The following is a 27493-nucleotide window of genomic DNA, read 5'->3' as shown; positions in this document are numbered from 1 at the left end:
TTGCAATTAAATGCACGTGCCTCCCACATTTATTATCTTCCTCTGAGCTTCACATCACTCTACTTAACTTGTATGGTTAAGAGTTTTATCTAATTCATTTCTTACCTGAAATTCATGACTTCCTTGATGCCTATCACACCAAATTTTAAACTCAATCACCTGTTTCTGGTAATGAGTGATAAAAAAAACCTAATGGAAAAAAGTTGTCTCAGCTCCTATAAAATCATGTTTTTCATTTCACATAAGCTTTCGATGTTTTTCAGTAATATTGCTATTCAGATGTTGTTTATTTCCTATCACATGGCTCTCAATAACGATTTCTGACTTTTCAAACTCTCTTCAGTCTCCAAACTAGCATCTTCCTACCTTTGCACTTCAGTGTTATCTTCAGAATTATTTCAATTAAAATTTATTACATTTAGTTGAGAGGAAAACTTTTGAGATCCACCTCCAGATTTTGCCCTTTTTATATCATTTTTCTTCCAATTTATTTAGCATGAAATTCTGGAATAATATTTCATTCCCATTCTTGATTCTTCCTTTATAATATCTACTGTGTTGGTTCACCTCCAAGTTTAAAACATTTACTGACCGCCATTACCTTTATAAAAATGTTCAAACTCATTGTCCAGGTGTTCAAGGTCTTCCCTCGACCTCCTTTTCTCCACATAAAATTTTGCTACTCTGACCAAACTTAAATCATCTACTTTCCTGCTCTTCAAAAAGCCTTGAATTTTTCAGTCATTTGGCATATTTGTTTATTACCCTCTTTTACCACCCAGAACAAACAGAAGGCACCTATTCCATCTTTAAGTATTAAGCCAAAGGAACAGCTTTCTTGCAATATTCACAGGAAAACCCATCCTTCCAGCTTTAGTACCTGAAAAATTTTGTGTGTGCTAGAGATGCAAAAGTGAATTCCTAACTCACTTAGCTAGAAAATGGTAAGGCCTCCATAAGATCTTACGTCCCCTAGTATCCAGTCAGCTTCTATAAGTCAAAGCTGGCAAGTTTTAGCTTTTCATTTTTGTCCTCATATGACAATTTCTCTAACTTTTCCTGGCCCTTTAAAAAAAATGAATGTAGCAATGAGAATGATACAGATTATTAGTGGATTTCTAAAATAGAATTTTAGGTCAAGATTGCTCTAAAATTCTTTCTCTAATTTTCAATACTTTAACTTTATAACAAATAAATATATATAACATATAACATATAAATTCATTGGTTATAATTCTACATCTTTAATAAGCCCCAAATCTCTATCCAAAAGTGATTATTCCATTATCTTGTAGGTAAATGTTGAAGTCAATTTAGTAATTTCATTGTACAATTTGCTTTTCTGGCAATTTTCTGCTAGTTGGGCAGCTATTCCTATAGTTTTCCCAACTGACTTGTCATTTTTCAGTTACAAGTGGCTTATTTGGAGTAATTAGATATTGTTGGAGATCCTCTTTTGGGGTTATTTATGCTAGTAAACTAGTTTTAGCACATAAAATGAGTTATTCCAGTTTCAGTCATCATAAACCCACAGAGTTTTGTTATGCTATGTATCTCAGGATGCTTCCAGTTGCAAGTAATATGAAGCCTAACTCAAACTGGCTTCAATAATAAGGAGATTTATTGGTTCTTCTAACAGAAAGCCAAAGCAGATTATTTCATTGGTTGATCCAGTGTCTCAAGTTTCTTTCAAGGACCCAGGTTGGTTCCATCTCTCCACTCAGTCATCTTCAATGCTGGCCTTACTCTAAAAGCCCATTGCAATCATAGGCTGATTGCCAAGAATAATAGAGGCTAAATCTTTTCATGGGGCTTCCCAGCTGGCTCAATGGTAAAGAATCCACCTGCCAAGCAAGAGACACATGTTCGATCCTTCGGTTGAGAAGATCCCCTGGAGAAGTAAATGGCAATCCACTCCAGTATTCTTGCCTGGGAAATCCCATGGGACAGGCATAAGAGTCAGACACTACTTAGCAACTAAACAACAACAACAAATGCTTTCTTGTTTATATACAGCAAGAGAAAAACCTAGTGTATCTCTACAAATACCTGTTCCTTCATCTGACTTCTCCAGTTTAGACCATGGGCTTGCTCCAGAACCAGCATCTATCATAAGAAGATTATCATGATCTAATTGGCCTATTAAAATGCAGAGACATTACTTTGCCAACAAAGATCTGTCTACTCAAAGCTATGGTTTTTCCATTCATCATGTGTGGATGTGAGAGTTGGACTATAAACAAAGCTGAGTGCAGAATTGATGCTTTTGAACTGTGGTGTTGGAGAAGACCCTTAATAGTCCCACGGACAGCAAGGAGATCCAACCAGTCCAGCCTAAAGGAAATCAGTCCTGAATATTCATTGGAAGGACTGATGCTGAAAGTGAAACTTCAATACTTTGGCCATCAGATGTGAAGAATTGACTCACTGGAAAAGACCCTGAATACTGGGAAAGATTGAAGGCAGGAGGAGAAGGGGATGGCAGAGGATGAGATGGCTGGATGGCATCACTGATTCAATGGACATGAGTTTGAGTAAACTCCGGGAGTTGGTGATGGACAGGGAGCCCTGGCGTGCTGCAGTCCATGGGGTCACAAAGAGTCAGACTCAACTGAGCAACTGAACTGGACTGAATTGGCTTATATCTAACTTCCTGAACCAATCACCAGCAAAGGTAGGTGAGATTTCCAAGATTTGCATAGGCTAATCAGGGCTGCATATATAATGAAGGGTTAATTCCCTATACCATATTGTGACAGGTGGAGTGAATATTATTAGAGAGCCAGTCACAAGGCCCACTTCACCTCTAACATACATTTTCTATCTCTAAATCCATTTTTGATTATTCTTTATAATCTTCTGTATATTCTTCTTTATTAAAGTCATTTGTCCCTGCTAATAATAACAGTTAAACTTTTGAAATCTGTGTTTTCTGCCTGTGTTCAATTATGTGAAGAAGTGTTGGGTATTAATGAACAGCACAGAGTTAAAACTCATATATTTGTGTGTGTGTGTGTGTGTGTGTGTGTATGTAACTAAGAATCAGAATTGAGTTCCAAGTTCACTATTGGAATATTGTGTCCTCTTGCATGAGTTACTTGTACTTTCTGAGACTCAGTCTTCTCATTTGCAGAAAATCTTCTATAATACCAGATTTTCTGCAAAGACTTGAGAGGAAGTACATAATATTTAGTACATTACCTTCTACCTGATATGTGTTTGTTAAATTGTTATCATTTCAGCATCAGCTTTTCCTCTTTGTATAATAAACTTCCCTGAAGATAGAGATTGATTATTGAATCCATTAGTAATAGTACATTTTTTTTCTTTTTCAAAGCATTTTCACATCTATCCTTATTTATTTTGACAAATCAGTGTGTTGCATAGGTTCTCATTTTTTTGGTAAAAAATGAAGCATTGTGAGATCATATGACATTGTCAAAGTTATTGAGTCAAAGACCTAGCCAATACTAGCATAACTGTTTACAAAGTACTGTTATACTTTGTATATATTACCCTTCACAGCCCTCACAATAAAGACATAATATTGATATTACCATTCCTTTTATAGAATGTACAAAAACTAAGAATTTATGAGGTTCAGAAACTTACCCAAGTTTCAGAAACTTGCATAAAGCTCTTATACAAAAGAGTCAGAAGTGGAATAAGACTCCTATGACTCTTTATCCAAATCTCTTTTCTTTAGCTCAGTTTTTCCTAAAATATAGGATGCATAAAAATTCCTAGACAACTTGCGTAAACTACAATGCTGAGGCTCTAGTCACAGGTAATGAAATTCAGTAGCTTTGAGTATAGTCCAGGAATCTAGGTTTTGTGTGTGTGTGTGTGTGTGTGTGTGTGTGTTTTACAAATACCAGAGATTTTGTTGCCCATCAAAGTTTGAAATATGCTAATAGCTTGTTTGCTGTTGTTATTTAGACACACCATGATCAGATGGGTATCTAATTAAGACAATTTAACAAAGAGGAGAACACAGCATGTGGGTATGTGTGTGCTCAATTGTGTCCAATTCTGTGTGATCCCATGGACTGTCGCCCACAAGGCTCTGCTGTCTATGGAATTTTCCAGGCAAGGATACTGGATGGGTTGCCATTTTCTACTCCAGGAGAATATAGCATAATAAGAATCATTTTTCAAAATATATTTTAAGGGTATTTTTCAGAATAGGCTATGATTTTGTGAAGGTATATTACTTTTTTAATATGTTGATTGAGTCTGAAAGAAAACAGTGTAAAAAATAGTTGAAAAGCTGTGATAGACTGTTAATAAAAATTATTCATTCAATCATTAATTATTAATGCAAATCTGTAGTGATAACACACTAGCTGTCAAGAACTTTACTGGGAAGAGAAATAAAATAGTGAGAAAATTACAAGCACAGTTTCAGCTGTACTGTACCTAAAATTCAAATAGGAAATCTGCACTTAATAGGAGAGTCACACAAATAAGTAGAAGCTTTGATGTGATTTCAGCTCTGAATGAGAGGTATATGGTACTATATGAATGGATATAATCCCGTGAATATCCTAAGCAGGGCAGTAAGAGAAATTTCCTCCAAAGCAGTAATACTTGGGGAAAGATTGAAATTTGAAGCCTAAACAGATGTTAAATAGGCTAAGTGAAGAGAGACAAAAATTTCATGCTGAGGGCCCAGGTTACACACATAATGATGATGATAGATAGATAAATGCAAAATAACAATAACAATAAATATAATCATAATGATGATATATTAATATATCAGTAAAAGAAAGAAAATAACAATATGTATAATAATGATGATACATACATAGACAATAGTGTGGGAAAGACAAGAGATTTCCTCAAGAAAATTAGAAATGCCAAGGGAATATTTCATGCAGAGATGGGCACAATAAAGGACAGAAATGGTATGGACCTAACAGAAGCAGAAGAAATTAAGAAGAGGTGGCAAGAATATACGAAAGAACTATACAAAAAAGATCTTCATGACCCAGATAACCACAATGATCACTCACCTAGAACCAGATATCCTGGAATGTGAAGTCAAGTGAGCCTCAGGAAGCATCACTACGAACAAGGCTAGTGGAGGTGATGGAATTCCAGCTGAGTTTTTTCAAATCCTAAAAGATGATGCTGTGAAGGTGCTACACTCAATATGCCAGCAAATGTGGAAAATTCAGCAGTGGCCACAGGACTGGAAAAGGTCAGTTTTCATTCCAATCCCAAAGAAAGACAATGCCAAAAATGTTCAAATTACCACATAATTTCACTCATCTCAGACACTAGAAAAGTAATGTTCAAAATTCTCCAAGCCAGGCTTCAACGGTACATGAACTGAGAACTTCAAGCGGGATTTAGAAAAGACAGAAGAGCCAGAGTTCAAATTGCCAACATCTGTTGGATCATGGAAAAAGTAAGAGACTTCCAGAAAAACATCTATTTCTGCTTCATTGACTATACTAAAGCCTTTGTGCAGATTTTAACAAACGAAAATTTCTTAAAGAGATGGGAATACCAGACCACCTTACCTTCCTCCTAAGAAATCTGTAAACAGGTCAAGAAGCAGCACATAGAAATGGACATGGAATAATGGACTGCTTCCAAATTGGGAAAGGAGTACCTCAAGGCTGTATATTGTCACCCTGCTTATTTAATTATATGCAGAGTATCTCATGTGAAATGCCAGGCTGGATGAAGCACAAGCAGGAATCAAGATTGCCAGGAGAAATATCAATAACGTCAGATATGCAGATGACATCACTCTTACGGCAGAAAGCAAAGAGGAACTAAAGAGTTTCTTAATGAAAGTGAAAGAGGAGAATGAAAAAAGCTGGCTTAAAACTCAACATTAAAAAAAAAAAAATATGAGGATGGTATCTGGTCCCACGCTTCATGGGGGAAACAATGGAAACAGTGAGAGACTTTATTTTCTTGGGCTCCAAAATCACTGCCAATGGTGACTGCAGCCATGAAATAAAAAGACGCTTCCTCCTTGGAAGTAAAGCTATGACCAACCTCAACAGCATATTAAAAAGCAGAGGCGTTACTTTGCCAACAAAGGTCCAACTCATCAAAGCTTTAGTTTCTCCGGTAGTCATGTGTGGATGTGAGAATTGGACCATAATGAAAGCTGAGCGCCAAAGAACTGATGCTTTTGAACTGTGATGTTGGAGAAGACTCTTGAGAGTCCTTTGGACTGCAAGGTGGTCAAACCAGTCAATTGTAAAGGAAATCAGTCCTGAATATTCACTGAAAGAACTGATGGTGAAGCCGAAGCTCCAATACTTTGGCCACCTGATGGGAAGAACTGACTCACTGGAAAAGATCCTGATGCTGGGAAGGATTGAAGGCAGGAGGAAAAGGGGATAACAGAGGATGAGATGGTTGGATGGCATCACTGACTCGATGGACGTGAGTTTGAGCATGCTCTGGGAGTTGGTGAAGGATAGGGAAGCCTGGCCTGTTGCAGTCCATGAGGTCGCAAAGAGTCAAACACAACTGAGCAATTGAACTGAATTGAATGGAACTGATGGAAAGACAGAAAGAGTAAATAATGAACTTTACCAAATTATTTGGAAACAAAATTTGTTTTTGAAAAAAAAGCATTAGAGCTGTTAATCTCTCATTTTCATCCTTAACTACCCCTGGTTTAAAAAAAAAAAAAATGTTCTCCTGGGATTGAGAACAGTATGAAAGGATCACTTGAAGAGTAAAGAAATATAACATTCTCTCAACTTCATGAGGAACATAATGATGTAAGGAAGTATCTGAGAAGAAGGCAAAGAAAGAGGGAGGCAATGCTATGTGAAGTTGCACTTGCCAGTCCAGCATGTCAAAGTATGTCAGGAAATATTTTCTTGCATAAAAATAAATATGCTATCAATAACATTTTAAATAAGTGTATAAGACTTCATTTTATATAGTAAAGATGAAAACCTTAGCAGGCAGTTACTACTAGGTATTAACATATGAAGTGCTACGGAAAATCTACTCACATTACTGAACATGACTTTTTAATGAAAGATTTTGTCATTACTTACATATGGCTTTTTAAGTTTTCTCTACACAAAATGGTCTTTTGTACTGGATGCTTCAATGCATCTATTTAAAATATATCATTAAAACAGAAAATACTCTTCATGGTCTGAGTTATGGAGTTTCTTTTTCTCCATTACTCTAATCTTTGAGACAGTAGCTAAATCTTTTCATTTGGTATTAGAAGGGCATTCTTGTAACTTTGCTTCTGTGACTGCCATGCTTTCTTCCTTTTATTCTTACCCATATGCCTGAAAGTGAAAGTCACTCAGTCATGTGCAACTCTTTGTGACCCTATGGGCTATACAGTCCATGGAATTCTCCAGGCCACAGTACTGGAGTGGATAGCCTTTCCCTTCTCCAGGGGATCTTCCCAACCCACGGATCAAACCCAGGTCTCCTGCATTGTAGGCGGATTCTTTACCAACTGAACTCTCAGGGAAGCTGACCCAAATGCCTACATGCATTAGTAAGAAGTGTCCCCAAGCAATATTTAAGGGCTTAAAAACAGAATCAATTTCAGATACCATGGTATATTGGTATTAAATTTTTTTATCTTAGTTTAAACAATTAAAAGCAAAGCTGTTTAATATTTTGAATCCCAACAAGTTTAATTTTTCACTTAAAACTTCTAAATAAGAAAAATAGAAAGTCCCTCAAATCTTATAAAAATGAAAATAAAAACTGAGTAGATTTTTTTTTTACCAAATACATTTGCTTAAAAAATAACATGTACCAATGGAAATATTTGTTGAATCAGTAGGTGTCAGAATCAGGCAGAGAATTCTCTGGTTAATTTAAACATTTCACAACTCTGTAATATTATTTAGCTTTTACATGAAGTTTTAAGTCCTTATTTCCTGTCACCAGGATAAAAATAACAACTTTAGAGATTACAAGGAGATATATATTTTATGTGTTTTTCAACTTTAGAGTCCATGGCTTCTCAAGAGAAGATAATTTTCTAACTGAACATTCGGTCAGTGGAATGAGTTGATCTGCCAGTAAACTAATGGCCATCCTGGGGAGCCCTTGATTGAGAAGGACTGAGTTCATGAGAACATGGCTTCTGCTAGGGGCCTTTGTGCTTTATAATTTTCCCAGAGTCCTCACCATGAAAATATAAAGAGACTGTGTCCTTTTTTCTAAATGGTCTACTTTCAAACAAAATATTTATTTTAGTGAGCCTGTCTAACAACATTGTCATGGGAGTGTAAGAGGGGGACTTTCCAGATTCCTGACCATCTGACACTGAATCATTACATCTCCATATAAAATTAATAAGATTTCTTCTAAATGAGTGGCATATATATAACATTCAGACACTAGCTACTGTCACACATTTGTCATCTTATCTCTTATTAATCTATTTTCAGATATCTTGCATAAATTAGTCATAATATTCTTTGAAGAGAACATTTACTCCCTGATTTTTAAAAAATGCCAAAAGATGCTGAAAATATGACTGTCATTAGCAGGCTTTAAAAACAAAAGTGTTCATTGCATTTATATAACTCTAAAGTAATTTACTCCTCAATATATACAAGAAGTTAATTGCAGCCAGAATTCAGTATGCTGATACATTTTTATCCCTAAATAGAGCATTATAAACTGATACTAGTGTAATGACTCTAAACTCTTTTAAACTTTCATTATGGTGCTTTATATTGCATTTAATGTATTTAAAAAAATTTTTTTCCATTTATTTTTATTAGTTGGAGGCTAATTACTTTACAATATTGTAGTGGTTTTTGCCATACATTGCCATGAATCAAGCCATGGATTTACATGTGTTCCCCATCCTGATCCCTCCCTCCCACCTCCCTCCCCATCTCATCCCTCTGGGCCTTCCCAGTGCACCAGCCCTGAGCACTTGTCTCATGCATCCAACCTGGGCTGGTGATCTGTTTCACACTTGATAATATACATGTTTCAATGCTATTCTCTCAGATCATCCCACCCTCACCTTCTCCCACAGAGCCCAAAATTCTGTTCTATACATCTGTGTCTCTTTTTCTGTCTTGCATATAATGTATTTTAAAAGGTAAATCATATCAGTAATTTTTAGAATACTTTTAAAATAATTTGTTCATAATAATATTTCAGATTTACAAATATATAGAAAGTTATCTGATCATAACTTTAATACTCCAAGTTTCTAATAATGATGAGCTTTACTGTAAAGTGGGGCTTCCCTAATAGCTCAGTTGGTAAAGAATCTGCCTGCAATGCAGGAGATCCCAGTTCAATTCCTGGGTTGGGAGGATCCCCTGGAGAAGCAATAGGCTGCCCACTCCAGTATTCTTAGACTTCCCTTGTGGAAGAATTCAATGGTAAAGAATCTACCTACAATATGGGAGACCTGGGTTCAATCCCTGGGTTAGGGAGATCCCCTAGAGAAGGGAAAGGCTACTGACTCCAGTGTTCTGGCCTGAAGAATTACATGGACTGAATAGTATAAAATATGACAATTTGAAAAATATTTTATACTTAGTATAAAATATGAAAAGGTTCATTTTCTTCATTCTGAACCTAGTCTGTCAATTTTATTATCACCATACTCTATTCTGAAAAAAACAAAAATTAGCTCAATTATATTTTGATTTAACAAAAAGAAAGGTTGTAAGATTGGATTTTTACTTTACATGACAATTATTTTAAAAATTGTTAATTGTTACACAGCATTTCAAATTCCCAGCATAACACTTTGGTCTTTCCACATCTCTTCTTTTTTTCCACGCCATTCTCCATTCCATCTTTTCTTCAGATATTTATTGAGGGACTCAGTTAAATTCAACTACACAGTCATGTCTGACTCTTTGTGACTCCAATGACTGCAGCACGCCAGGCCTCCCTGTCCATCACCAATTGCCGGAGTCCACCCAAACCCATGTCCATTGAGTCGATGATGCCATCCAGCCATTTCATCCTCTGTCATCCCCTTCTCCTCCTGCCCTCAATATTTCCCAGCATCAAGGTCTTTTCCAATGAGTCAGCTCTTCACATCAGGCAGCCAAAGTATTGGAATTTCAGCTTCAAATCAGTCCTTCCAATGAGCACCCAGGACTGATCTCCTTTAGGGTGGACTGCTTGGGATTTCCTTGCAGTCCAAGAGACTCTCAAGAGTCTTCTCCAACACCACAGTTCAAAAGCATTGATTCTTCGGTGCTCAACTTTCTTTATAGTCCAACTCTCACATCCATACATGACCACTGGAAAAACCACAGCCTTGACTAGATGGACCTTTGTTGGCAAAGTAATGTCTCTGCTTTTTAATATGCTGTCTAGGTTGGTCATAACTTTCTTTCCAAGGAGTAAACGTCTTTTAGTTTCATGGCTGCAACACCATCTGCAGTGATTTTGGAGCCTAGAAAATAAAGTCTGACACTGTTTCCACTGTTTCCCCATCTATTTGCCATGAAATGATGGGACCAGATGCCATGATCCTAGTTTTCTGAATGTTGAGCTTTAAGCCAACTTTTTCATTCTCCTCTTTCACTTTCATCAAGAGGCTCTTTAGTTCTTCTTCACTTTGTGTCATAAGGGTGGTGTCATCTGCATATCTGAGGTCATTGATATTCCTCCCGGCAATCTTGATTCCAGCTTGTGCTTCCTGCAGCCCAGCATTTCTCATGATGTGCTCTGCATCTACGTTAAATAAGAAGGGTGAAAATATACAGCCTTGATGTGCTCCTTTTCCTATTAGGAACCAGTCTGTTGTTCCATGTCCAGTTCTAACTGTTGCTTCCTGACCTGCATACAGATTTCTCAGGAGGCAAGTCAGGTGGTCTGGTATTCCCAAATCTCTTTCAGAATTTTCCACCGTTTATTGTGATCCACACAGTCAAAGGCTTTGGCATAGTCCATAAATCAGAAATAGATGTTTTTCTGGAACTGTCTTGCTTTTTTGATGATCCAGCAGAGTAATTATTGCCTCTTATTAAAAGAAATATTCCTTTCTTAAGCAAATTAATTTAAATATTTTAGTAGAGATTTAATACTCAGAAAGACAAATCATTTTACATCATTAGCAAATAGCTCTTTTCCACAATATTTCCTATTATGCCTCACACATAGATGATTGTTAATGTTTTTTAAAGACATGATTAAATAGAATGGATGAAATGGAACAGGATAAATGGAACAATATGGAATTCAACTTAATAAATTATGTTGATAATTATTCCAATATAAATACAATAGCTAAACCTCAAGTCTTTTTTCAAAGCACGGTAATGATTCTCTTGATAAATTCCCTACCTATGAACAAACTCCAAATCAAACTATTTTGAAGTCTGTTCCAATTATCAGTTGTTTCCCCAAAATTAATGGCTTAAAAAATCTATCCATTACTTGCTCTTATAGTTTTGACAGCAGACAGCCATAGCCAATTTCTTACCAGGGATGTCTCATGCATATGTGTCTAATGGTGGTTGAAGTGGGAATCATTTGAAGGATTCACTGCATCTGGTGTCTGGGCTGGGATGCTGGAATAGGTGAGGGTGAGTTGGATCTCCTCCTCTCCATGGGATTTTCCAAGTGACTAACTTGGACTTCCTGACAGAATAGTAGCATCAGTTTAACAGGATTTCTAACCAGGCAGCTGGATTGCCTCATAAGCATTCCAGGAGATATGGGATGAACCTGCAAAGCCTCTTATGACACTCTCCTCAAAAGTCATGCTGTGTCATTTCTACCAATGCCATTTGAGTCAAATATAGGCATACTTAATTTTATTGCAGTTAATTGATTTGTGGAAATGTTGTACTTTTTTTTTTTTTTTTTTTTTTTTTTTTTTACAAATTGAAGCTTTATGACAAGCCTGTGTTAAAGAAGTCTATTAGTGCCATTTTTTCCAACAACATTTTCTCACGTCCTGTCTCGGTGTCACATTTTGGTAATTTTTCCAATATTTCAAGCTTTCTATTTATTGTGATATTTGTTATGGTAATCTGTGATTAATGATCTTCAATGCTACAATTTCAATTGTTTGGGGGCACCATAAGCCACACCCATATAAGAAGGCAAGTTTAATTAACAAATGCTGTTTGCACTATGATTATTCCACTGACCATCTGTTTCTCTATATCTCTCTCTCCTTGGGCTTGCTATTCTCTGAGGCACAATAATTTTGATATTGGGCCAATTAATAACCCTATAATGCCTGTAAAGTGTTCAAGTGAAGAAATGGTTGTATCTCTCTCACTTTAAATCAAAAGCCAGAAAAGATTAAGCTTAGAGAGGAAGGCATGTCAAAAGTTGAGATAAGTTGAAAGCTTTGCCTTTTGCACCAGTTAGCCAAGTTAGCAAAGGAAAAAGGCTTGAAGAAAATTAAAAGTGCTGTTCTAGTGAATACAAAGATGACAAGAAAAGGAGACAGGCTTATTGCTGATAAGAAAGTTTGGGGTCTGGATGGAAGAGCAAGCCAGCCACAACATTACCTTAAGCTAAAGCCCATCCAGAGCAAAGCCTCACCTCCCTTTAATTTTATGAAGGCTGAAGAAAGCTGAAGAAGAAAAACTTGAGACAGCAGAGGCTGATTTTGGAGGTTTAAAGAAACGAGCCATCTTCACAGCATAAAAGTTCAAGGTGAAACATAAGTGCTGGTGCAGAAGCTGCAACCAGTTATCCGGAAGATCTAGGCAAGATGATTAATCAAAATGGCTCCAATAGACAACTGATTTTCATTGTAGTAAAAATAGTCTTCTGTTGGAAGATGATGCCATCTAGCATTTTCATAACTAGAGAGGAAAAGTCAATGCATGACTTCAAATTTCAACAGACAAATTGACTCTCTTGTTAGAGGCTAATGCAAGTTGAAGCCAATGCTCATTTACCACTTTGAAAAGCCTAGGACCCTTAAGAACTAGGGTGAATATATTCTGCCTGTGCTCTATAAATGGAACAACAAAACATGAAATACGGCATATCTGTCTACAACATTGTATACTCTATACGTTAAGCCCACTGTTGAGTCTTACTGCTCAGAAAAAAATAAAAATTCCTTTCAAGATATCGCTACTCTATGACAACGCATCTGATCACCCAAGAGCTCTGATGGAGATGTAGAACGAGATTTACGCTGTTTTAATGCCTGCTAACACAATATTCATTCTGCAGCCCATGGATTAAGGAGTAATTTTGAATTTCAAGTCTTTTTATTTCAGAAATACATTTCATAAGGCTACAGCTGCCATAGATAGTGATTTCATTGATAGGCAAAATAAACTGAAAATCTTCTGGAAAGGATTCATCATCCTAATGCCATTAAGTGTATTTGTGATTCACGGGAAGAAGTAAAAAAATCAACATTAACAGGAATTTGGAAGAAGTTGATTCCAACATTTAGGAATGACAGAGGGACTTAAGACTTCAGTGGCTGAAGATGTAGTAGAAATAGCAAGATAATTAAAATTAGAAGTGTAGGTTTTAGCTGTTAGTCGAATTCCTGCATTCTCACAATACAACTTTAACAAATAAAGAGTTGCTTCTTATGCAAGTGCTAAGAAAATAATTTCTTGAGATGGAATCTACTCTTGGAAAAAATGCTGTGAAAATCATTGAAATAGCAACAAAGGAGTGAGAATATTACATAAACTTAATTAATAAGTCAATGACAAGTTTTGAGAAAACTGACTCCAGTTTTGAAAGAAATTCTACTATGGGTAAAATACTATTTAGCATCATTGTGCTACAAAGAATTCATTCATGAAAGGAAAAGTAAATAGACATGTTGTCTTATTTTAAGAAATTGCCACAGACACCCCAACTTTTAACAACCACCACGTTGATCAGTTGGCAGCCATCAATATTAAGGCAAGACTTTCCACCAAACAAAAGATTACAACTTATTGAACAGTCAGATGATGGTTAGCAGTTTTTAGCAATAAAATATGTTTAATAAAGGTATATACATTGCTTTTTTAGACAAAATGTTATTGCATGCTTGATAGACTATAGTATAATGTAAACAAGTTGTTTTTTTTTTTTAATGGACTTAAAAATCAAAAAGTTGCATGGCTTGCTTTATTGCCATATTAGCTGTATTATGGTGACTTCCCAGGTGGTGCTAGTGGTAAAAAAAACCATCTGCCAATGAAGGAGACTTAAGAGATCAGGGTTCAACCCCTGGGTCAGGAAGATCCCCTGGAGGAGGGCATGGCAACCCACACCAGTATTGCTGCCTGGAGAATGCCATGGACAAAGGAGCCTGGAAGGCTACAGTCCTTAGGGTTGCAAAGAGTCAGACACGACTGAAGTGATTTAAGCATGCACACAAGAAAAAAATCCACAGTATCACCAGAGTATGCCTGTAATCACAGGCTAACCCAGATTCAAGGAAGTTTAAGGACCAGGCTTCATCTTTCAGTAAGGGAATGACCTGCATGTGCAAGAGGAAAGAAAGTTGGTGGTGGCCATCATATACCCAGGCTGCCACAAAATCCTAAACACTTTCTTCAGTTAACAGTGAAAGGAAGAAGGATCTCCATAACCCTTGCTTTCTTGAACAAATCAGGCTTTAGAATCAAATCTGAATTCAAAGCTCTGCTGTGCCATGCACTAGTGGTGATCTGAGTAACTTCTCACTAGAAGGGATTCTCTGACACCTACTGCCTCATGTAATACCTAACATACAGTGAGGTTATTGACTAAGTAACTTGTTTATTCTTAGTCAACCAAATGACCTCTAAGAGTCTATTACATCCTCTGTGAAATAGGAGTTATAATACCCACTTCATAGTAACATAGAAATAAGTGAACAAGCTAATGTTTGCAAAATACTCAATAGTGAGGATATGGTAGCTATTGGTATTATTACTACAGTTAATATTTTTATCATTATTATATTATTATCATTATAGTCACACCTCCATGTCCCTGTCATATAGTCTAGCAACTTGTTAGACATCTTAAGCAACTGGATCTTATTTATTTTCCATACCTCATCTTTATCTACCATTTTAATACTCTGAAAATTGGTTGTACATCAACTGAAAGGATTCTTCCCTAAGTACTTGACCTAATAATTGTATTTCCCGCTTAATTCCAGATAAATACAAACTTTCATCAAAAGTTCCCTACATTGAAATCTCAAATTATAGAATTTTTATCTTTCTATCTTTCCCTCCTAGTAACCTGGTTTCTGGATTTCATTATTTTATTCTTGTCTGCCAGCACCAATCTGGCTTCCCTGGATGCCCTAGTCCTCCTTGAGGCCATAGCCATTCATACCATTGGCATCTTTGATGATAAGTCATATCAAATTTATAAACTAAGCCTGAATTGACCCAGTTAACCACTTTCTCTGGTCCTGATCCTGGCTTTCTAGCCTAAGCTTGCTGAGTTGGTCAGTTCTACTTCACAATGGTGATATTGAGGCAAACTTGAATTCCAAACTATTCCAAATAGTTCACTCTTCCTTTCTTTCCTCATTTTATCATGGGCCTTATCCAGACATTTCCCAGTGTCTTCTAGCTCCCAGTCCCACTCTCACCCAACCACCTTCACTTTGTGTTTCTTTTTTTTCCTTCTTTAGTGAAAAAAGGAGAAACTTCCCGAATGAACTCTCCCAGCTTCTTGACATTTCAAAAGCTTTCTCTCTATACTCAGTTTCTTCCTTAATTTCTCCAGAGGAAAAAAAACTGCCACTTCTCATGGTTATTCTCTACATGTCTGCTCATAATCCCAGTATTTGTTACCTTCTTGATGGAATAATCCTTTTCTTCTAAGTCTTTGGTCTCCACTACCCACTGCTGTTTCTCACTCTTGATAAAAATGCTCATTTCTCATTGCCTAAAAATGTCACTTGTATGGTGACCCTTTTAAACACTTTGTCCATCCCTTTGTCCCTTCATTATTGAACATTTCTCCTCAGAGGACTTGACTGCCTCCATCTATTTAGCACTCCACCATTTCTTAGCTCTTTCCGGTCTAGGTCAGCACTTACTGCTCAGACTTCATAATAACCAAATCCAGAGAGCGACTTGCTAAACAAGGACTAAATTAGAAAAAAACTTAAAATATTTACAGGTGGGATGTTTTTAATTGAAAATAAAAGATCCTTAAAGCTTTGATTGTTCATATTAGGGAATAGAAAAACATTAAGAAGAAAACTGACATTTGTGCTTAGCCATTAAAATATGAATACTATACATATTTTTAATGCTATTAGAAATCACTATTTTAGAAGTAGTAACACAGGGGCATACATCTCCTCATGTCAGATCATGGTTGTTTCTTGAATCTAAAGTCTAATGCATGTCAATTGATAAACATAATTCTATACTATACCAATTTTTTATGATCAAAAGGGGAATCATATTCTCTGATTAACCATCTTCTCACATTCACCAAAAAAAAAAAAAAAAAAATCATCATCATCATCATCTAATCACACCTTTGTTTTAACTTCTCACAACATTTCTCCATGCCTCGCTTCTAGGATATATCCTTCCTTGGTCTGAATTCTCAATATTTCAGAGCCTTTCATTTTTTCCCTGTTAGAGTTTAAGCTCCTTGGTAAGTACATCACACTATTTGTACACTGTAGGTTGGCTGAAAATTAGGCCCACACACCTGTAACTTTGTGGTAATGATGGGGTCATTTCTGTTTCTAGTAGCATTGCCTCTTTCTCTGTCACTGCCTCTGTAAGCTGTGATTGATTTCAGCAGTCGGAGTAGCTACTGACATTCGAGTCCTTGTGTTCGTTTCTAATTATTTTTTTGCATGTCTATAAAATGCAAAGTTAACTGGTGGTTGTATCCAAGCACAAAGTATTATGAAAAAAAATCTATAATTAAATTATCCTCAGAAATCATGGAAATCAACTTGCATCCCATCTCTTTTTAGTGGCAATGCTACTACATACTACATACTACATGCTACTGCATACTACATACTAATACATACTAAGTATGTATTCCGTTAAAATGCTTTACTATCTTGATTGGGTCCTTATTGGAGACACAGTTTATCATGGCTCCTCAACATGGCTTGACCTTAACTCTTTCCCTGCTCTTTTGCCTACAGGTCCCCCAGGCCCACCAGGGATAGTGATCGTGGAGGACATCACGGAGAGCACAGCCACGCTCTCCTGGAGCCCAGCGGCTGACAACCACAGCCCCATCTCCTCCTACAACCTGCAGGCTCGCAGCCCCTTCTCCCTGGGCTGGCAAACGGTAAAAACAGGTAAGAGGCTCTGAGACAGCATCAGACACAGACAGAGCGTCTTCCGATGTCATGAGCTGTTTTTGCTAACAATCTCAGCAGGATTATTTTGGATTTGGGACATTTTATTATTTATGACAATATTACACTGGAGGAGGACACAGCAACCCACTCTAGTATTCTTACCTGGAAGAGTGAAAGTGAAGTCGCTCAGTCGTGTCCGACTCTTTGCGACCCCATGGTCTGTAGCCCACCAGGCTTGTTTGTCCATGGGATTTTCTGGGCAACAGTCCTGGAGGGGGTTGCCATTTCCTTCTCCAGGGGATCTTCCCGACCCAGGGATCGAACCTGGGTTTCCTCCATTGCGGGCAGATGCTTTACCCTCTGAGCCACCAGGGAAGCATGCTTCCCCGGAGAATCCCACAGACAGAGGAGCCTGGCGGACTACAATCCATAGGTCGCCAAGAGTTGGACACGCCTGAAGCCACTTTGCACGCAGGCACGCATGAAAATCTTAACCATTGTTTGCTTCTTTTTATAAAGCCACTTTGTTTCCTTCTCTTCTCATTTCCCAAGGATGGACCACATTATTTGTTTGTTTATTGAAACAACGTTAGTCTCATGTAAAAGCTGCAAAAATAATACAAAGATTTTCTGTGGGCCCATCTCTCAACTTCCCTGCTATTCTACCTAAGGATGGTACAGTGATCAAATCAGGAAACTGACATTGATACAACGCTATAAACCACAGATCATATTCAAATTTCACCAGGTTTTATGTACAATTTTTTTTAGGGAATAGTTCCATAAAATTCTATGAAGTTTATTATATAGATTCAAACCTCCACCAAGACAGTCAGATGCAGAACTGCTCCATTACTCCAGTTCCTTGCTCTATGCCTTTAGAGTCACACACCCATTTTATTTATAAAAATAAAATCTAACATAAAATGACATTATTTAAAATAACAGCATTCTAATGCTTACTTCTAAGATATTTGCATTATAGTTGCATTATTTTAAAAATAATTTTCCCCTGATGGCTTTCTTTTCAAGTTATAACTAAACTTCCTTTCCCTCTCTAAATGTGGCTATCTGCAGGGATACGTGAAATTACACTCACTTGATAGTTATTACCTATTTAACATGTTGATATTTGAAAAGCAAACAGTATCTATAAAATGTAATCTTCAGAAGCAGTTGTCCATACTGAGAATGGATTTGTGACTTTATTTTCTATCTAAATATAAAACTGATTTACCTGCATAGAAGTGAAATATAAAATCAGTAAAATATCTCAGTGCAGTAACCATAAAACTCCATTAATCTGAATGTTATAGGAGTAAAGTAGTCCATTTCATTGCTTAAATTAAATTTGAGTGGAAACTTGTAATCTAGGGGCAAAAGTACATTCATCCAAATGCAAAATATTGATATGATTCAAGTTTTTCTTGATATTAGGTTCCTATAGCAATCCATAAAATTCAGTAAAATTATCATTATAGTGTACTATACATGTGTACAAATTTGTTTTATAATATAAATAATGTATAGAATTGTGGGTATCAGCTTCATTCCTGGTTCCATTTTAATCCTGAGATGCAAATGTAAAGCCAAGAATTGAAGAAATCTCTATGTTTGGTAGATGATTCTGGAAAGGATGCCAATTCAGACCACATGAACAGGTTTATACAAGAATTCTTATGACCTTCATTTATTATAAGGTGCTCCCAAGTCATCCTAAGTGTGAGAGCCCTAACATTTTGGTCTGCTGTTGGGAAATGGATTTACCTTCAAACTTCATGTTGTGCATTCAGCAAGCTCATTCTCTTGCCTGTAGCTATGCTTTCTGCCTACCCTTGCCACACTGCCTAAAATACTTGCTTCCTGGGATGTTTCCCTTGTGGTACATTGCAGTACCTAACATGTGTTTCCTTGCTTATCCCATACCCATGTTCTTGTGCTTCTTAACATGTTGTACGGCTATCCAGGATATCTCATCTTCCATAGTTTCTTAGTTGCTCTCATTCCTTGATTTCTTACATACCTTGATTCAACTGTTTGTACTTTTTGTTGTTTGATAGATAGATAGAGGGCTTCCCAGGTGGTGCTAGTGGTAAAGAATCCTCCTGCCAATGAAGAAGATGTAAGAGATCTGGGTTTGATCCCTGGGTCAGGAAGATGCCCTGGAGAAAGAAATGGCAACCCACTCCAGTAATCTTCCCAGAAAAATCCCAACGACAGAGGAGCCTGGCAGGCTACAGTTCATGGGATTATAAATAGTTGGACACAAGTGAGCATCTGAGCTCAGCACAACACACAGATAGACAGATAATGATAGATAGTGGATATATAGATATGTGTATATATATATCATGTATATATATACATATGTAAAAATATATAAACTTTGAATTTTTTGGCATAAACTAAGGAAAAACAAGAGTGGTGTGTATTTCTGTATGTGTAGAGGGTTTAATTGTTTTGATTAAAGGGTATTTGGGGTTTGTTTACTTATGTTAAAAGTCCCTGATATAAAATTGCATTCTTATCTAATTAATTTGAACGTTGGAAATATATTTGAATTGTTGTTGCTCTTTTAGTCGTTAAGTCATATTTGACTCTTTGTAACCCTGTGGATTATAGCCCACCAGGCTCCTCTCTCCCTGAGATATCTCAGGCAAGAATACTGGAGTGGGTTGCCATTTTCTTCTCCAGGGGATCTTCCCAAACCAGAGATCGTCTCCTGCATTGACAGGTGGATTCTTCCGCTGAGCCACCAGGGAAAGCCCTATATTTGAATAGAGAGCTCTTTTTCAAATCAGTTCAGTAAATGCTGGAGTGGGTGCAGAGAAAAGGGAACCCTCGTACACTCTTGGTGGGAATGCAAACTAGTACAGCCACTATGGAGAACAGTGTGGAGATTCCTTAAAAAGCTGGAAATAGAACTGCCATATGACCCAGCAATCCCACTGCTGGGCATACACACTGAGGAAACCAGAATTGAAAGAGACATATGTACCCCAGTGTTCATCACAGCACTGTTTATAATAGCCAGGACATGGAAGCAACCTAGATACCCATCAGCAGACGAATGGATAAGAAAGCTGTGGTACATATACACCATGGAATATTACTCAGCTATTAAAAAGAATGCATTTGAATCAGTTCTAATGAGGTGGATGAAACTGGAGCCTATTATACAGAGCGAAGTAAGTCAGAAAGAAAAATACCTATATAGTATATTAACGCATATATATGTATTTTAGAAAGATGGTAATGATGACCCTATATGCGAGACAGCAAAAGAGACACAGATGTAAAGAACAGACTGCTGGACTCTGTGGGAGAAGGTGAGGGTGGGATGATTTGAGAGAATAGCACTGAAACATGTATATTACCATATGTGAAATAGATGACCAGTCCAAGTTTGATGCATGAAACAGGGCACTCAAAGACAGTGCACTGGGATGACGCTGAGAGATGGGATGGGGAGGGAGGTGGGAGGAAGAGTCAGGATGGGGAACACATGTACACCCATGGCTGATTCATGTGAATGTATGGCAAAAACCACCACAATATTGTAAAGTAATTAGCGTCCAATTAAAACAATTTTTAAAAATAAATAAATAAAAGGCAACACTAAAAATAGTAATAAAGAAATAAAATTAGTTCAGTAAGTGCTTAAAAAAATCGAGTTGTATTGCATTTACAAATAAACATATATTTTTCAAAAGTGTATTCCTATAAATGATCAATTTTATTTGCCCTTGATAGTGATATCAAATCATTCTCTAGCAAGGTGTCTCCTCACCTAAGGTGGTCACACATTTCTTGAAAACTCAGCATCACTTGCAGCTATGGTAGAGGCATTGCCATCCATCAGGCAAGCCAAGGGGCAGTTGTCAACTTTTCCATGCTTTACAACAGGAGTCCCCAACTCCTGGGCTGGGGACCAGTACTGTTAGCCTGTTAGCAGGAGGTGAGTGGCAGGCTAGCGAAGCTTCATCTGACACTTCTCATCACTTGCATTACTGCCTGGTCCGTAGAAAAATGATCTTCCACAAAACCGATCCCTTGTGCCAAAAATGTTGGGGACTTCTACTCTAAAGCAGCTGTTTTAAATGTTTCTTGGGTTCTGCTTCTAGTGCAAACTCATGGCCTGTGTTAGCGAAAGAGGTTTTTTGGGGGCTACATCATCTTCACTGGGGCAGTGGATCTTTTGCTTTCATAGTTATTATCTAACCCAAATCAATTTCAGTAGAGATATGCCCTAATATGGGCTTTCCTGGTGGTTCAGTGGTAAAGAATCCGCCTGCAATGCAGGAGACCCAGGTTCTATCCCTGGGTCAGGAAGATTCCCTGGAGGAGGACTTGGCAACTCACTCGCCTGGAGAATCTATGGACAGAGAAGCCTGGCAGGCTATAGTCCATAGGGTCACAAAGAGCTGGACACAACTGAAGTGACTGGGCGCACATGCAGGCACATACTTTAATGCAGAAATACATGTTAGGAAAAAAAAGATTTAGTTCTGCAGTTTGAACACTTAAGATGTTAACGTAATGTGTAAGCTAGCATTTTAAAAGCTCTTAAGATTTCTTTACATGCCAGCATGAATATAAAGAATAGTAAGTTTCTCATTTTGACAAATGAAGTAATGAATTGCACATGGGCCAAGCACATCTGGGATTAACTTATCAATGCTGCCCACCTAAAAATAAGACTCAAAACAGGTGACTGTGAATGGGGCCATTTATTCATTTTGAAGAAAGTATAAAAATCATAAGAAATAGGTAATTTCATTTGCAGACCTCCTTTTCTCTTCAAGCAAGCTGCTTCTTATTTGAACACCTGAATTTCTTGTTCATATTACTGAACAGGATTTGCTGACCAAGTTTTTATGACCATGTTTAATTAGGAATGGCAAATCATCTGTAATCATAGAATTGATGGGCCATTATTTACTTAATTTAAATATTTTTCTTAACTATTCTTCAATCAGTGTATAAGTCTTCTCTGTGGATAATTTCCACTGAATGATGGTTACACTTATCAACGAAATATGTTTATTTAGTTTAGTTTAATTTAATTTAAATTTAATTTATTTTTGGATGCAATTCTCTTAATAGGAAAAACATTTTAACAAGTTTTTCTCCCTGGATCAACATGCAGTCCTCCACTAACGTTGCTGTATGTTCTCTTTGAAGCAGAATGTTTTCTTTGAAATCAGCTTGCCTCCAGATTTCCAGAAAGACTATGAAAAGATACCTACAATGATTTAAAATACTTCCTTGGTATACATTCTTCATTATCTTAAATCTCCACAATATTCATTTTGAAATCAAAATCCAAATTGTATCTTCAGTTCAGTTCAGTTTAGTTCACTTGCTCAGTCGTGTCCGACTCTTTGCGACCCCATGAATCGCAGGACGCCAGGCCTCCCTGTCCATCACCAACTCCCTGAGTTCACCCAAACTCATGTGCATCGAGTCTTAAAAAGTTTCTATTCTATTTCATATTGTATGTTATTTCATCAAAATATTAATACTTTCAACTCACATTTACCTTTTTTACAATTTTTATAATCCTTGCAAGTAGCCAAGAATATAGAATTCTTTTTTTTTTTTCCTTTTTAAAGAGGAATTAGAATTAAGGATGATGGAGAGAATGTAGAAAGGGACTGTGTGTGCGTGTATTGGTTGCTCAGTTATGCCCGACTCTTTGTTACCCTTTGAACCGCAGCTCACTAGGCTCCTCTGTCCATGGGATTCTCCTGGCAAAAACATGGAGTGAGTAGCCATTCCCTTCTCCAGGGGATCTTCTTGACCCAGGGATCAAATCCAGGTCTCCTGCATTGCAGGCAGAATGGGAGTAGGGGTTTTTAAAACCTATAGCTATGGCTTAGAGAATATTAATATATAGCTTTGGGAGGAAGAATATTTTTTACATTTTACATTAATTTTCTTTTTTAACATAATGTCTGAAATGATTACAACAAGATTAAAACAGAAATTAACTGTTGGTCATACGTGTCAATCCAAACTCCCCTTTCTTTCACTTAACAAAAATGTATCAAGTAACCTCCATAGAATGTATGGGGTAATAACAATAACAAAAAAAATCCCTGGCCTGTAGAGATTGAATTCATATGGGTGAGGACAAAAAATAAATAGAGGACACAATAAGAACATAAGTTATATAGTATCTTGGGAGAAGTTAATGTATGAAAAAATTAAGAAATATAAGAATCAGAAGTACTGTGGGAGAGACAGTGTATTAGTCTGCTTGGACTGTCATAACAAAATATCATTACCTAGATGGCTTAAACAACAAGAAAATGTTTTCTCTGAAAGTTCTGGAGATTGAGAATCCCAAAATATAGGTGTCAGCCAGTTTGATTTGATTCCTGGTCAGGACAGTCCCCCTGACTTACAGCTTTCTTAGGGTGTGCTCACCTGGCAGACAGGAGCAAGGAAACAGGTTTTCCAGTGTCTCTTCCTATAAAGACAGTAGTCTCATCAGATCATTACACCACCTTTATGATTTCATTTAACTTTAACTACTTCCTATTTTCAACATAACTTAAAGCTAATCTATTAAAAGATAACAGAGTACCAATTCCCCACTGTCTCTTCGTTTGTCTTAGGATGGAAGCCCAAATCCCATGTGACTTTGTTCCTTCCATCTCTCTACAAACTCATCTTCTACCATTCTCCTTAAAGCTTGCTGTGCTCCTGACTCACTGGTCTTCTTATGTTCTGCATATAATTCTTCTAATACCTCTGTACTAGTTATTTCTTCTGCGTGGGATGCTTTCTTCTAAATACTGGCATAGCTAAATCCAAACTTCAATCAGAAGTTCACTTAAATGTACTTTCTTAATGAGGTTTATACTGACCACTCTGTTTAAAATTTCAGGTTATGTGTGGTGAAGATGCTTCCCAGGTATGCAACCCACAAATGGGAGGATGATCACAGTTACAGGGGTTCTCCCCAAGGAGCAAAGATCCCAGTCCCTATAGCAGACTCCCCATTCTTGGTATCCTTTATCAGAGAAGAGTCCCTAGAACTTCTGTCTTTGAAGGCTAGCTGAATTTGCATTCAGAGAGCAGGAGGGCCTATAGGAAATAAGGACTCCACTTGTAAAGGGCACACACAAAATCTCAACCCTTCAAGTCCCAGGGAAGAGGCAGTAATTTTAAAGGATTCTGGGTCAGGCACTCTGATCTTGGAGAGCCTCCTAGAAAAGCCAGAGGCAACAGAGACTCCCCTTGGAGATACAGACACTGACGACAGTCATTGTGGGGAGTTCATTCTACTGCAGCACATTGATGCTGGCAAGCGATATTTTGGAGTCCTCGCTCTAGACTGTTAGTGGTGAGGGACTATCTGGCCACCATCAAGCTGACATCAGCTCAGGGCCCTCTTGGACTGAGCAGCTAACCACTTCAAAACTTTGCCCTTCTCTCAGCAGGCCAGGAGTCATGAGGCAGTACTTGACAGGCAAACAGACTGGGAGCCAGTCTGGCCTACCAGAGAACCCACAGTAGTCAGCTGTGCCACAATGGATGGGGCCATGCAGCCCAAATAAGCATACCCCTAGAGCATATATTCCAGTGACCAGAGTGGGTATGCTGCTGGACCCTAGGGGGCATCTCCTATATTGAGATCACTTCTCAGTGATAGGGAAATGTAAATGACCTATCTAACATATAGAAACAAACAGACAAATAGACAAAATAAGAAGACAGAGGAATATGATACAAGGAACAAGACAAAACCTTATAAAATCTTAGAAAAAAACTGAACAAAGTAGAGATAAGCAATCTACTTGGTAGAAATTCAAGGTAATCTTCACAGAGATGCTCACTAAACTCAGAAGAACATACATGAACATAGTGATAATTTTAACAAAGAGCTAGAAAATATTTAAAAGTCCAAACAGAGCTGAAAAACACAATAACTGAAATAAATATACAAGAAAAAAATCAATACTATATTAGATAATACAGAGTAATAAATCATCAAACTGAAGACAGAGTAGTGAAAATTACCAAAGTTGAGAAAAAAAAAAAGGAAAAAAAAATTTAAAGACAGTTTGAGAGACCTCTGGGACAACATCAAGCTTCCCTGGTAGCTCAGGTGCTGAAGAATCTGCCTGAAATGCAGGCGGAGAAGGCAATGGCACCCCACTCCAGTACTCTTGCCTGGAAAATCCCATGGACAGAGAAGCCTGGTAGACTGCAGTCCATGGGGTCGCGAAGAGTCGGACATGACTGAGTGACTTCACTTTCACTTTTTACTTTCATGCATTGGAGAAGGAAATGGCAACCCACTCCAGTGTTCTTGCCTGGAGAATCCCAGGGACAGAGGAGCCTGGTAGGCTGCCATCTATGGGGTCTCACAGAGTCGAACATGACTGAAGCGACTTAGCAGCAGCAGCAGCAATGCAGGAGATCCTGGGCTATTCCTGGGTCAGGAAGATCCCCTGGAGAAGGGATAGGGTACCCACTCCAGTATTCTTGGGCTTCCGTAGTGGCTCAGCTGGTAAAGAATCCATCTGCCATGAGGGAGACCTGGGTTCAAGTCTTGGGTTGGAAAGATCCCCTGGAAGAGGAAAGGCTACCCACTCCCATATTCTGGCCTGGAGAATTCCATGGACTGTATAGTCCATGGAGTCGCAAAGAGTTGGACACAACTGAGTGACTTTCACTTTCACTTTTTCCTGAAGAAGGGAATGGTAACCCACTCCATTATTCTTGCCCGGAGAATTAAATGGACAGAGGAGCTTGGTGAGTTACAGTCCATGTGGTCACAAAAAGTCAGACACGACTGAGCAACCAACACTTTGAGTGACTTTGAATCACCTATAAACCTAGTAGGAAAGTTAAAGAAAAAAGTAATTAAATCTTTTATGAAAACAATAAGTTGTTAAGAGATACACAAAGCAAAAAGTATAAAATGATGTCAATAACATTAAACATCAGGGGGAGTAAAAATGCAGGGTTGTTAAAAAGCATTTAAACTTAAGAGATGACCAACTTAACAAGTATATGTATAGTATATAAAACCGTGCATATATATATGGACATCTATATATACAGCTATATATTTATATATGAATGTCATGATAATCACACATCAAAAATTTACAAGAAATACACACAAAAATGCAACAGAAATCCAAATATAAGCCTAAAAATAGTCATCAAATCACAAAGAGAGAAAAGAAGAGAACAAAAAAGAACTGTGGAAACAACCTGAAAACAAGTAACCATATAATAACTCCATACTTATCAATAATCATTATAAATTTAAATAGACTAATGCTCCAATTGAAGGAAATACTGAGAATGAATGAGAAAACAAGAACCGTATATATGATGCTGACAAGAGACTCACATCAGTTCTTCAGAAACAAATTGAAAGTTGGGGGATGGAAAAAGGTCAACTGAGTTCAGTTCAGGCGCTCAGTCGTATCCAACTCTTCGTGACCCCATAGACTGCAGCACGCCAGGCTTCCCTGTACATCACCAACTCCTGGAGGTCACTGAAACTCATGACCATTGATTCAGTGATGCCATCCAACCATCTCATCCTCTATTGTGCACTTCTGCTGACTTCAATTTTTCCTAGCATCAGGGTCGTTTCCATGAGTCAGTTAATTGGTCATCAGGTGGTCAAAGTACTGTAGCTTCAGCTTTAGCATCGGTCCTTCCACTGAGTATTCAAGACTGATTTCCTTTAGAATGGACTGGTTGGATCTCCTTGCAGTCGAAGGGATTCTCAAGAGTCTTCTCCAACACCACAGTTCAAAAGCATCAATTTTTTGGTGCTCACCTTTCTTTATGGTCCAACTCTCACATCCACACATGACCCCTGGAAAAACCATAGCTTTGGCTAGACAGACCTTTGTTGGTAAAGTAATGTCTCTGCTTTTTAATATGCTGTCTAGGCTTGTCATAGCTTTCCTTCCAAGCCGGAAGCATCTTTTAATTTCATGATTGCTGTCACCATCTGCAGTGATTTTGGAGCCCAAGAAAATAAAGTCTTTCACTGTCTTCATTGTTTCCCTATTTGCCATGAAGCGATGGGCCTGGATGCCATGATCTTCATGTTTTGAATGGTGAGTCTTAAGCTAGCTTCTTTGCTCTCCTCTCTCACTTTCATCAAGAGGCTTTTTAGTCCCTCTTTGCTTTCTGCCATAGGCGTGGTGTCATCTGCATATCCGAGGTTATTGATATTTCTCCCAGAAAGCTCGATTCAAGCTTGTGCTTCATCCAGCT

The 27493-nt window shown here is 37.6% G+C and overlaps 1 protein-coding gene across 1 annotated transcript in view; it reads left to right on the top strand.

Annotated features, from left to right (window-relative positions):
- The window catches only part of CNTN5 (contactin 5), a 1550500-nt gene that overhangs the window by 1434061 nt on the left and 88946 nt on the right, over window positions 1–27493 (top strand). Inside the window, exon 17 of the mRNA XM_061143613.1 lies at window positions 17069–17227. Coding sequence (XP_060999596.1) covers window positions 17069–17227 — 159 coding nt within the window. The remainder of the gene's footprint in view (window positions 1–17068; window positions 17228–27493) is intronic.

This window comes from Dama dama, chromosome 1 (genome assembly GCF_033118175.1).
Source record: "Dama dama isolate Ldn47 chromosome 1, ASM3311817v1, whole genome shotgun sequence".
Classification (NCBI taxonomy): domain Eukaryota; kingdom Metazoa; phylum Chordata; class Mammalia; order Artiodactyla; family Cervidae; genus Dama; species Dama dama.
The sequence above is the reverse complement of the archived record's forward strand: the minus strand, read 5'-3'. Positions and strand labels throughout refer to the sequence as shown.